This window comes from Gavia stellata, chromosome 20, assembly GCF_030936135.1.
Source record: "Gavia stellata isolate bGavSte3 chromosome 20, bGavSte3.hap2, whole genome shotgun sequence".
NCBI classification, from domain to species: domain Eukaryota; kingdom Metazoa; phylum Chordata; class Aves; order Gaviiformes; family Gaviidae; genus Gavia; species Gavia stellata.
The window spans coordinates 10,569,924-10,583,854 of record NC_082613.1 but is presented as its reverse complement, the minus strand read 5'-3'; the positions used below and the strand labels follow the sequence as shown (position 1 = coordinate 10,583,854).

Here is a 13,931-nt window from a genome sequence, read left to right as displayed (position 1 = left end):
ACATAAACATGTCCAGCCTTTGGGTTTATATTTAACTCTCCTCACATCTTCATCATTCAAGCCTTATTCCTTATTTTGCAGTCGCCAAATTAATGATTTAACACTGAGATCATTTGGAAATTATAGTTCTCTCGGGGATAACTGAGAAGACTGTAACCAACTATAACTACTGTATGGCAGTTTCCCCAATGCAGGAGCACGACTGCTCAGCAGGAACACTGCAGAAGACAAAGAACTCTTGGTCTTCCCTGGTGACACTCTACATAGGTATTTTGGATCTGATGTATTTTCCAGTATCACAATGACAATAGAATAAGGCAGTATGCAAGGATTCTGCTTCTACACATGCCACAAGGAAAACATCCACCACCAGCCTCATGAATTCCTGCTTGACATTTCCCAGTAATGTCTATATATTTTCCAGACTTTTGTAGAGAAGCAGCATTTTATTTTCTATAATACCAAAGTAAAATTAGGCACTTTGAAGTCAAGTTTTAGAAAGTATCTCAAGTGTCTAGAAATATAGATGAAGGTTTAAAGGTTTTTTTTTCTTGGGCATTAGGTACCTAGGAATTTCTAGAAATCTTATTTTGAATCTGTGTCCTTAGATATTTCAAAGAGGAAAAAAAAAGGAACCCAAAAAACTTTCTTATATCCAGCTTCTCACAACTACCATTAAAATTTATACTTCAAATGCATTATCTTTAAAGTAGCTGATGTTCAGGTTTGTTTGTTTTTGTTTTTTTTTTTAATAACAAAGAAGGTAATTTTGCTCCAGCATTGAGACTACCTCAAAAGAAAAACGAATGACATGAAAATTGGAATAAAAATGCACTAGCCCCTTTGTACATGCTTCTGTTTGTTGTTTACAAATCTGTGTGGCCTATCACCATTTCTCTACATACAGCTTAATAACTCTTTTAATCACATGCACTTGTTCATCACAGGAGATCAGATCCACAGCAAGAAAAACATAATAGACCATAAAACAGTCAAAGGTTTTAAGAGCTCACTATTACTTTCAGCTTTCTTCCTACTGCAAAGCTTTGTTTCATCTTTCTTATAAAAATAAAAACATACCAAGGAAAATAAAGAGGATACAGAAATGCAAACATTCCTGACACCCAAACCCAGATATACTGAATATTAATGCTTATGTGTTTCTAGCATGTAAAAACTTTGCAGGTGAGTTGTGTATCTGTACATGGCCCAAATGGCACATACATGACATGACCCTGTTTTGCAACTGAATTTACTCAATTTAGAAAACATTTGTGCCTGCTAAATGCATCGGTGTACCTGACAACAGGTCTAGACCATGCTTACGTTAGAAAGTAATCATTTTATCAAAACATTTGGTGCTCCAGACCTTCTATCAGCAATTTAGTCTAGTCTTTTAGACCACATGTTCTCAGCACACATGACCGGTTTTAATCTTTCTGAAAGACAAATCCTCATACCCTCATCAGGGTTTGCAACACAGTTGATGCACCCTAGAAGCAGGGCAACCAATTTAGTTTTCTGCAAATGACTGTACATTCGAATGCACCAAAAGTGTTCTGCAAATCCATCTCTATTGTGCATGATAGAAGGGAGTGATCAGGGTGTTTCCTTCAAAACTACACGATTGCTGTGAACTAAAGCATTAATGTGGACGTGACCCTAGTCCAGTTTGAAACTTCTATTTTCTATTTAGCTATTGTTCAATCTGATGAATAGCATTTACTGGCATTCAAGTACGGCTGCAGTATGATCCCATGCACTCATCAAATTCTGAGTAGCAGACCCCAAAGATGCCCTCAGAACTATGCAACCCAGCACAGACTGTACTTTAGCCCAAGTCTCATGAAACAGGTCATAAAATTCCAAATACATATCACCAGTATTCAGGTCACCCTCTTACCATTCACAATCCAGTGAGCCAGCTTTCTAGGTAAGCTGTTTAGAAAAACCTTGACTTGTATTTCTCTGTGCTTATTTGCATTCAGGGTGTGATTTATTAGATAAGTGCATGTAAAAGAATAGCCAACACCAAATCAAAGGGTATATGTCAACAGGTCCAAGCTAACCTCTTCCGCTGTATGGCACACCCTGGATGTGGGCAGAGGGAAGAACAAAGCACCTGTGGAGTCAATTATTTTACTCAAGACACAAGCAAGGGGAACATGATTGTCAAGATCCTATCTTATGCTACTAAAATTTATGCCTTACGGTTCAATGAGGCAAGTGAGCCAAAGGGTATAGTATAAACTTGGCCTCTTCTGAACAGAACATAGGGAAAAAACCACCATTCTGATGCCTCTGCTAGAGGGAGCAACCTTTACTTTTTTTACCTCAACCTCCTTCATACATAAACTAAAGGTAATTATACACTTAACCACCTCCTCTGGATGTTGTGAAAATTACTTAATGTTTAGGAAGCATGACACAGATGAAAAGTACTTAAGTAAGTGTTAAGTATTATCAGATAGCATTATGTTGCCCTCACTAAAATTGTTTTCCTCTTCTTATTTAAGTGCCTTCGATCTACTCCTGTTATTTGACTCCCCATGACTGAACTTTCTTCTGTGTGACTTTAAAAAAAAAAAAAAAAGTTAAATGAACTGCAAGTTCTAGTATTATTTAAAGATTATCTGCTGTGCCACATATTTAAACAGCAAGTATAGCTGAGTAATTTCATCCCGGAACCAATAATTTTTTTCAACTAAAAATTAGCTTAGTAGGTACTAATCAGCTTGCAAGGCAAATATAATGGGAGAAAATCAATTTAAACTCTGTTTGAAGCTTGTGCCAGGTCATTATACAGAAAGACTAATCTGCTAAATAATTAAGGCTCTGTATTTGTGGAGTGAGACGAAAGAAACATTACAAGTGAATAATAATTCTGTGCTGCCGTTTGCCTCTTTAATCTATAATTAGACTATGTACTTCAAATATAGATGTTAGTCTGACTAAGGTTTAAAACAGAGCCAGTGGAATGGGCTTTCTGAATAAGCACCTGATCTGCGCCAAGGAAACTAGAAACAGAGTCATCCCCTTTGGACGTGATCGCTGGTTAAAAGTCAGCCTTGTCTCTGCTGACTGAGCACAAGCAAGCAGCTTCTGTAACAAAGTACATGCATCCTTATTAAAAATAAATTACACTGCAGTAACAGCTCCAAGCATTGCAGTACCTACTGAAAATTGGAGCATTTGCTGTAAAACACTGTTGGTGTTTCATGACCTACGTAAAGATGTGCTACTTGCCGCTTCAGTGTGTGTACTGCATTTCCCAGTTTTGAAAGACATAAATATAGGACCCTAGTTTGGGTCCTCTTCCTACAGACAAGGATATTTTCAAATCCAATTGTCCAATATGAGGCACACTGTCTCATAGTTAGATACACAGTAAATATGCTGATAGAATTCAATGCCCATGAAAATCAGGACAATTATGTGTGTTAGCGAACAAACTCGTAACAGTTTTCTAAGGCAGAGACAGTAATACAGTGGGTTCACTTACTTTTCTTGGAGAAGAGTTTCTTTCTCCGTCCGACATGGCTCAGCTTGTATTCGTTCTCTTCACAATTGCAGTCTTCACTATTCCTGTTGTAATACTTGGGCAAAATGTTGGAGGTGCCTTTGCTGTTGCCTGCAGCTGCCAAGTTCGCCATTCCCTTGCACTTGTGTAGCTTGAGCTTTCCACTGGCATCTTCCACACACTGCCATTTCTGGAAGAAAAATTTGGTCATTAAAACTCTGTCGCAACTGTGCTTTGTCTAATAGCCAGCTTCAGCCATCTATCAGAGATTCCTTGTTGTAGTAAGCTGGGGTTCATCTATCACCCACTACCAAAACAGACTTTTTTGTAATCTTCCATTTTCAGACAAAACAGGAACTCTTTGGAATACTCTTGCATTTGTTTCTTGGAGGCAGAACAATGGAAATTTCTTAACAAAATCAGTACTACAGCTAAAAACACAGGGGTGACATGTGACAACTTTGAGAAGCATAACTGTGGCATAAACCAAGGATGTTCAAGCCTTATCCACAGGTTTGTAAAGAATCCTTGCCTACCAGCAAGTGTCTTTGTCAGGCTGGCAGGAATCTATGCCACTATTATGACGTTAAAACAGTACCAAGCTCCAGGCCTGCATATAATCTCAGCCCTAACCCATACTCTACAAGAAGGGAAAAAACTTTTCGGAGGAGTCTCCTCTTTCCTAGTTCAAATGCCTGACGGCGGGATGATTTTATCCAAGTTGTGAATTCCTTTACTGTAAATATCTGGTCTGAGCTGGTTATCTAGACTCATTCTATAGCCAAAGAGGAGGAACAGTCACTTCCAGGATATAATTACATCATTTCATCCTAAGGTGGCCATATAAAAGAGGTAACAAAAAGGACTGCCCTGCAGAAGTGCCTGTTTCTCTTCACTGACCTTTAAAAAGGTCGGTATGACTGGATCAGCTATGGAAGTCTGTAGTAAGATGAGTTTATCTCCATCTTGAGTGTTTCTCTTAATAGTTTTTCTCATTCAACACCCTTGGGCTTGACTAGCAATGGTGAGCTGTACTGGATACCTGTGAAGTGAGAATCCTCTCCCTCATCCGCTCAAACCAGAGAAAATCTCATCTCTAATCTCCAGTTCCTTCTGTTACTCAAAACCTGAAGTAACTTGCTTATAGCTCCCTTTGTGCTGCTGTCAGAGCTGTGCTAAGGGCAAGGGAGTTTACCCACCTTCAATCTGGCACAGAAGTTTTACCCACTTCCCAGATATATCACCAAATGATTTCACCTACTCCTTTATTTACCAACACACTGCTAGTTACAGAGCTAGGCTTTGAGATACATAAAAAAACCTCACAGTAGCAGTTGCTACTGCTTTAAATAGAGACTCTCAGAAACACTTCAGCTTTTTGCTGAGTCTTGAGAGGCGTTCCTTTTTTTCCCTATTACAAAATCCTAAGTCTGTGCCTCCAGGACTCACTGGAATATTGAGAATTTTCCAAATAAAAGAACAGAAGGAAAAACAGCAACAGCTCCCAAGTGAGATGACATTTTACAGCAGCCTGCAGCTCTACAAGGGAGATTCAGTCACTTCGATTCCCACAGAGAGGTGCTCCCAGGCTAGGACAACAAAAGTCTACATTTTCCATTGAAATTCACTCCATTGTTTGCATGACAGCAAAGGAAGAAAACAGCATCACTGTGCTTTTATAATACAGAATTTAACAGAAGTCAGAAGTGAACTGGCCAGTTACAGTGGGTTTATCTATGTCCATGAGAGATCCTCTCATTTAAAATGATCAGTTTTATGATGTGTCCACTTATTTCCTCAGACAACTGGATGCCAGGTCTGCTGAGCTATAATTACTTCTTAGGTGCAGATATTGTGTCCAACGTCCTGTACGATCCAAGCCTTGCACCGATGCAGATAAACCTGGCTTAACTTTCAGCACAAGGAATCACAGGAAATCAATGAGAGATACTGACAATAAGACATTGGAATCAGACATCTTTGCATGACTGTCTTTGTCTGTAAACCAGGACACATTCACCTAGATGGGGTGTAGAACAAAAATAACCTTTGAAGAATAAATTGCTGTCTTTTTTTATTATTTTTTATAAATGCCTAACTTTGATTGATGCAAAGACTGAGGTTTGAAGTGAAAGTTTTTTTACTAGAATAAGCAACAGTTTCTTTCACAATGAAAAAAAAGATGTAAAAATGTTTGTTGCTGTTTCCCATTTCAGTTCATCTGAATCTTATTTTTGAAAATACATGAACCAACTGCATTTTCTGCTCAGTAAAGCTCTATGCTGTAGGTGTCTGATACATGAAAAACAAAGATTCAACAAAGGGCAAGTTAAATGCCATGATGAGAACTACTGTAAATAAGTGCTCTGTGGCCCAAAAATATTTTTTCTCTATTTCTTTTATCTCCTGTCATGAAAGTGATGCTCATTTTTTCCCTCCAGGTGAACTGGAAAAAAATCCTTTAATTTTTGGTGCAGTTTAAATCTTTCCAAGCCAGCTGTATGCTACACTGAAAATACCTTAAAGGCTTTGCTGGAAGGGCACATTGTATGCATTAACAGGCCCGCTGCTGAACAACTGCAGTGCAGAACTATGTAAATTACTTCAAAAACAAACACTGAACACATGCAGGTAGGGGAGAGAGAAGTCTCAAGCTTTTACTTTTTTCCCAAAACAGATATGGGCATGTGTGTGAATGTGTCTGGGATTCAACAACTTACCCTTGGTCTGCTTGCAAGTACAAACACAAGTTCTCTAGGTCAATATCATGGCTATATCAGTTGCAGTCATTTCCAAAGGATGCTTTCAAACTTAGGGAAAAAGGGCAGTAATTGCAAGCAAACTGTGAAAACCTCTTCTTGACAGTCAAGAAGCTTTAAACATTGTGAATTCTGACATTTTAAAGTGGTTTCTAGTGCACAGCATACCATCATGCAGAAACCTGTGTCAAACCCTGGAAGCAACTAAAATATTTTATAAGAGGTAATCACTTAAATAATTAAATCCCTGTATGAAGAACTCCAGAGTGTCCCAGAGATACTTTGGCTCACAGGTACAAATGATAACCATCCAGCAGCAAAACATAATTACATATAAATAGTGGATTAATTCATCGAGTTGAGAAAACAAAGTGCCCTCAGTTCACCACTTGCCCCTAACTTTTCAGGTCTTTTCTTCATTAGACCAAAAGACGTGTTCCTAATTCAAGTTCTATAGCTTGTAATACTTCACAAGAGCTAAGTCCTGAAAGGGAAGACAGTTTAATACAAACTAAAAGTCAGTGGAAAACCCAAACTCCCCCACAATCTTCATCTCAGCTCATGTCAAAACTCTAAAGGAAGAACCTGTCTTTCCCCCTGCAAAGCCTTGCAGATCAGCTACTCAAGCCATCAAATAAATGGCTTTTGCAATATGTCCTGAAGTTCATCAAGCTCACATTGTGCAAAACTTTCCAGACACCTCATTTAATCATCAAAACTGTTCCAGCTGGAGATTTCCCACCATCTTCAGGCAGGCCAAGTTAGCTGCTGTGCTTGTGCTTTCTGCCACCTACTGTGCTGGGCTTGTTCTAACGCTTCCACTCCATCCTCTGCCCTACCTCCCACTGCACAACACATGCTACTCAGTTATTTCTGTGCAAAGCAGAAGAGTCTGGGCTTTAGTTTAATGGAGAAATTACTGCTACTGAACAGAAGTCGTCTTCAAATGTATACTGCTGTATTGGGTTTGGGTGGCAAGGTTTTGGTAGTGGGGGGGAGCACAGGGGTGGCTTCTGTGAGAAGCTGCTAGAAGCTTCCCCCATGTCCAAGTGAGCCAATGCCAGCTGGCTCCAAGACAGACCCACTGCTGGCCAGGGCCGAGCCCATCAGCAACGGTGGTAGTGCCTCTGTGATAACATATTTAAGAAAGGGGAAAAAAAACCTGCACAACGGCAGCCGTATAAGAGAGGAGTGAGAATATGTGAGAGAAACGACTCTGCAGAGCCCAAGGTCAGTGAAGAAGGAGGGGGAGGAGGTGCTCCAGGCGCCGGAGCAGAGATTCCCCTGCAGCCCGTGGAGAAGACCACGGCGAGGCAGGCTGTGCCCCTGCAGACCATGGAGGACCCCACGTCAGAGCAGATGGATGCCCAAAGGAGGCTGTGACCCCCTGGGAAGCCCACGCTGGAGCAGGCTCCTGGCAGGACCTGTGGAGAGAGAAGAGCCCATGCTGGACAGGTTTTCTGGCAGGACTTGTGACCCCATGGGGGACCCACACTGGACCAGTCTGTGTCTGAAGGACTGCACCCCGTGGAAAGGACCCACGCTGGAGCAGCTTGTGAAGAACTGCAGCCCGTGGGAAGGACCCGGGTTGGAGAAGTTCACGGAGGAGTGTCTCCTGTGGGAAGGACTCTGTGCTGGAGCACAGGGAAGAGTGTGAGGAGGAAGAAGCGGCAGAAACAATGTGTGATGAACTGACACAACCCCTATTCCCCGTCCCCTGTGCTGCGCGGGGGGAGGAGGTAGAAAAAATCAGGAGTGAAACTGAGCCCGGGAAGAAGGGAGGGGTGGGTGGAAAGTGCTTTTGAGATTTGTTTTAATTTCTCTCTATCCTACTCTGATTTTGATTGGCAATAAATTAAACTAATTTCCCCAAGTCGAGTCTGTTTTGCCCGTGACAGTAATGGTGAAGGATCTCCCTGTCCTTATTTTGACCCATGATCCTTTTGTTACATTTTCTCTCCCCTGTCCAGCTGAGGAAGGGGAGTGATAGAGGCTTTGGAGGGCACCTGGTGTCTGCCAGGGTCAACCCACCACAACTGCAAAGGCAAAAAAAAGACAGTTTGTAACATATATTCTCCCCTCCAGCCCAAACTACCTGCTATATGTATCAACAAGAATAAATTAGGACTTCAATATCTATGAAACATAAATCTTAACAGCAGCAGTTGTAGACTGAACAGATGCCCTGTTTCCCTCCAGTAACACTATTCACCTTGAACATGCAGATGACCCCTTAGCAGAAAAAGACATGGTATTTTTCTGTGTGTCAAAACCCCATTATTTCCTTCACAGAGCCCATCACCATGAAGTGTTTTTTGCATTATTATGCATCAATGTCTTCTTACTGTGACAGCAATCACAGATGTTAATTCAAAGTCATTACTTGAGGCCCCAGTCTGAAATAAATAGCCATGACCTTCCCTGTAGGATTTTTCCCTACAATTCACTCATTTCCTTCAGTGAATCTCTCTCAATTGACGTTGTTTTCTTTGGGGGAAAAGGGCTGATAACACAAGCCTTGCTAAGACAAGATTCCAGTTGAAACATACAGCTTTCAGAGCTGAGCCCTAAATCATCATGCTGTGTCTCATCAGCTCCTCTTTTTGTTAAGCGAAAGAGATTCCATTCCCTTTTACAGAGAAGTGAAAAGTGAAGCTGTCTGATCAGTTAGCTGCCAGCAAGGCTGCCTCCCTAACAGTTTTAGGAATATAGGCTCTAGGAATCAAAGGTTCTGCAGGATAATAAAGTCCTCTGTCCCTGCCAGCAACCTGACAAAAAAGCTTCAGCAATATCCATCTTCTCTAGTTTATGCGGATGCTTTCTGAACCCCATCCTTGCTGCCACACTAGATGGTGAGCTAGAAACAAACTGCTTTAATGGCTAGAAATATTCTAACTTCCAGTCTAAATTGATTTATGAGTAGTCAGGATACATTTTTTCTTGTATGAAACAGTACAGTTACAGTTTAGTTAGTATGAAACAGTTGAAGTTACAGTTTAGTCAGCTCTTCTCCTTTGCTGTGGTTTGCTCCTTGTGTTATTTTTTATTGGGCTAATGAGGACTAAACAGCAAAATCCACAGAGAGACACAAGCCCCTTCTCTACAAGAGGTAGTTCTACTGCTTTTGCGGGCAGCTTGTCCTACTGCTCAGATGTTACAGGTTTCAGGAAACAGTCAACTTGAATTTCCCATCGTTCGTCTCATGCACATTACTATCTCTCTATGCTTGTTGACCGAAAATAATTGGCTCATGTCTTCTGTATCACATCTCTTAGATTCATGCAGACATACTCCTCTCTCCTCAGCTATTTTTTGACTGAATATGCCCAGTTCCTCAGCTCTTCCCAACAGGTATTATTTTCTTAATCTTTTAACATTTTTGTTGGGTTTTTTCCCCGCCTCTGTACCCTCTTCCAATTTATCCATTGGCAAAGGATGAGTCTGGTTTCCTCTATTTCATATCATCAGTATATAAACAGCAGTGCCTGGTCTTCATTCCAACTGGACATTATTTCATTACACTGGCTCATGATTTTTGGAGATTTGGACCTCTGGGCTCTCAGCTCAATTTCAGTTGTCACACACTACATACCACTCAAACCTTAAAATTAAGATGGATGAACAGTTTATTGACAGGAATTTGGAGGGCTTTTTAATGCCTCAAACTGTGGCTGAAGTGAGGCAGGTGGGACAATCAACTAGCATGCAAACAAAAAATCAGGTATTCAGCTAAATTTAAGATTACAATTATTAATTAATTTATTATTAATAAAATAATTGGCAAACAATCCCAGCTGCTGTGTTAAGTACTGCAGAAGCTAAGAACTGAGTTCAGCCTAAGCAGAGACTACATTAGTGGTGGAGGCAAAAAAGGGGAATTGATTTGTCTGAGGTCCCACACTGAGCTTCTAACAGTTCTGAGACTGAAGCCGGTCTCCTGACCTCCAACTCATTGTCTTTTGAGCTAAACCACACTGCTACTCATGTCAGGATATTTGAAAAATTTAACCCAAATTTTTTTATTACTTTATTAAATTTTGGCAAGCTACTTGCAACATCCACTACTGTAATGAGTTTTAAAATCTCAGTTAACAAGAGATGCAAATTTCTTGGTTTTGTGAAGCAACAACAAGCAAAAAAACCCGTAAGTAAAATAGCCTCTGGAAATCATTATAGGCTATTTCTGGCTAAAGGAGGAAAACAGTTTTGTTAATTATACTTCCTGATAAGGAATACAATCCTTGAATAACAGCCTTAGTAAATCATCATGATTTTAATTTTCATGGTTTGTTGCCTCCCAATGTTATCAGTTTGAGGGATGATAAAATTTTTAATGTATGAAGTTATCAACAAGTCATTTCTTGTTGCAATCACAGATTAAGAACCAGATCCTGAAAGTTGCTGAGCGTGTGCAACTCGCACTGGAATTCAGGAACTCCAAAGATCCACCTAATGAGCGACTAAAATTATCTGGATTCTAGCTGGCTTGATATGCTTCACTTGTCAACAGAACCTAAATTCTTTAGTAACCTCAGGATATCTCTGCTAGGTACAAAAGAACCGGACAACCACAAAAGATACACAGATTAAAAACTTTCTTCCCAGTTTTAAAAGAAATTCCTTATAAAACCTGACTTAGTTTCCTAGGTCTGGCTAACGTAACTTCAAGCTACACTGCCCTCAGGAAAAGGAGAACAGGTAAGTAATTTTTTCTACTGCTCCAACCCTTAGTACTAGGCAATGGCTAATGATGATTATGGCGGCAGGAATATGATCTAGAGGTACCACTTATGAATTGCTGTCGGAAAGCACACATTGATCAGAATAGTTTTCATCACTGCTATGCTGTGCTATGTCAGAGAACAGGGGGACCAAACAAGTAAGTGACATACTTTTACTTGATATCTTCATGCCAGTTACAAAAGAGAATGTCCCTTCATGATGGTGGTACAGCACAAAGCAATCAGAGGGAAGACTGTGTATCAAACCTTTCATTTGCAGAACAACTGAAGGAAACAAAGTGCAAATTCTTGCTTTTTCAATGTTCTCCTGGTGAAAACTGTCATATAAAATAATATTTTTTAATGCTTAAGGCATTAAGGCAAATTCTATTTGTATCAGACTTGCACATAAATAGAGCTTTGGAAATAAAAGGATTTGGAAAGGAAATAATGTGAATTCAGACAACTATTTTTCTTTACAAGTTAGCAATAATACCGTACTATGCCAGGTCCTTCTAAAGACAAAATTAATACTTTTTTAAATTTTTTTTTTTTTTACATGTACAGCATAGATTCTCTATAGCAATCAGCAATGCTGCAGGTATTGCATGTTTAACAAATGTGCACAAAGTTGGCAAATGACTTAGAGGGAGATTTTGTGCAGCTGTTGTTATGATACTGTGGCGTTGCTGGGAATTCTCTACAGAGCAATGCTGATATCATAATTGGCTTGCACAAAAGCACATTAATGCAGGCCGCCAGATAAAAGTGGGTCAGCTTCCACTTTCAGCCAGTTTAGAATGAAAGGCCGAACTACACCGAAGAGAAAAAATTTGTGTGGAAGCCATTGGATACTAGGATAAACGTTTTTTATTTCATGTGGGAAGAAAGAGCTCATCTCTTAAATCCTTGAATATAAATGCTGAGCTGCTCTTTCATCTGAGCCTACAGTCACCCTTTGTTGGATGCAAATAACTAACACAGACCAAACCCTACTAACTGAAAAAGAAAACATGGCAACACACAGATTCCCATTGCACTCAGAAGAATTTACATATATTAGTGTTGCCAAAAAAATCCCACATAATGGACTCTGAAACAAGGTTTTGAACAGCATGAATAGCCTCATCTCCATGATCCTGGTGCTCTCTTATCAAAATGATTATAGGTCAAGGAGGTTGACAGAGATTTGCAAAGGAAGAGCATTTTGTGGTGATAGAACTGTATTCACAAACTTGCACACTCACAAAGCAGAATTTCAAATTCTCCATCTCACATTCAAAGCTTTCTTTACCTCTCCTTTACTCTAAGCTCTGTCCTTGTCTCTTCTCATTCACTCCCCTTCTGAGTCTTTGTCCTCCATTTGTGCTTCTCGTCTCCTGCTCACACTTCAGATTCCCTGGCACTGCTCAGACTTCTCTGTGCACGGAATAGCAGGTCCCCAAAACTTGTTTAAGTCAAAAGAAGGAGTCCCAATGACTTTAGCAAGCCTTCATCTAATTCTGACCCAGACTTCTCTTCATCTTTGCATCAGGATGTGAAAATTCACCTTTTGCACTGAACACTCCAGATACTGTTAAATGCATAATAATAAAGTGTCCTGCAGGATCAGGAGACATTTGCTAAATAACCACTGTATCTGTATACCATAAACTCCCCCAAGGCAGTGGTATGTTATTCATTTGGGCTCATTCTACTTACTATGCAGAGCTGTGAACAGCACCAGCAAACAGACAACACCCATTTGTCAACTGAGAAGTTAGTCTTGCTTCACTCTGAAAAGACTTTTGGGTGCACCCATATTTAGGCACAATTTATCTTCAGATTTAGGCACAATTTATCCTCAAATAAGCACATTCGTCTCCCACTATTCCTGCTGTCTAGACAGACTACTAAGACATATTCTCTAGAGCAGGGGTTAGGTGGATTGAGACTCCCTTGAGAGCCCTTCCCAGACTCTAATTGACTTGATTGTTAGGCAATTTTTCCTGATGTCCAACTAAAATATCTTTTTTGCTCAATTTCATCCTATCACTTCCAATTACATCTGACTGAACTGCTCAAAACAATTCTTCTCCTCTCTGTCTCCTGACAATGAGGATGCAGCACACGCATCTCTTATTAGCACACCTTTACTTCGGAATTTATTGGCAATTCTGAGTACAGAGTTGACATTTTATGCCCACTTCTTACAGATGTCAAAGATATTTTATTATCCACGGAAGAAAACATAAGCCTGTGAATGTGTGTAGACAATACAGGGCCTTCCCCCTTTCTTCCATAACTGAGACACGTGGTAATTAGAGTAAGAAAGCCTGAATGTAGCTAAGTTACCTTATGCAAAGAGACAGCTTCAGTGACAACATGGACTTGGAAAGTCTCTTTTCCCCTCTGTTCTTACAATAATGTTCAAAATAATTGGGGCGATGAAGACAAAAGGAAGAAGTTGAAACATGTCTCAAAGGGAAAATACTGATGGAAAAAGAAAAGCTCTATTTCCCCAAACTACTTGCTGGATGATACTGTAACAGAAACAATGACTTTTCCCCCAGTTTCTCAAAGAACACTGCAAATTCAAAAAACAATGGCTTGCTCCCACCCATCTAAAATTTCAGCTCGAGACATATGATGACAATAAACTACTGCAGTTCAGTATTTTTAGGAAGAACAGGACATTATAATCTCTCTGTATACTAAATCTGACAAAGAAACCACAGGAGGAAAAGAGCATCTGGAAAATGCTTATATGTATAGATTGGATCCAAACACCTAAGGAACAATGGACTCATTTCACAGGTGCACTGAACTACATGATTGGTAGAGCCCGAAGCAGGGAGTCTGGCCTCCAACAGTAGAAAATGAACTACTGTAGCCTAAGTAGCCCATTACTGACTATAGCCTTGGTAAGTAAGACATTCAGACCATGTCTGC

The 13,931-nt window shown here is 40.1% G+C and overlaps 1 protein-coding gene across 3 annotated transcripts in view; it reads right to left on the bottom strand.

Annotated features, from left to right (window-relative positions):
• The window catches only part of SULF2 (sulfatase 2), a 62,186-nt gene that overhangs the window by 13,876 nt on the left and 34,379 nt on the right, over window positions 1-13,931 (bottom strand). For all 3 annotated transcript variants that reach the window (XM_059827014.1, XM_059827016.1, XM_059827015.1), the window contains exon 10: window positions 3,503-3,710. In XM_059827014.1, the coding sequence (XP_059682997.1) occupies window positions 3,503-3,710 (208 nt within the window). The remainder of the gene's footprint in view (window positions 1-3,502; window positions 3,711-13,931) is intronic.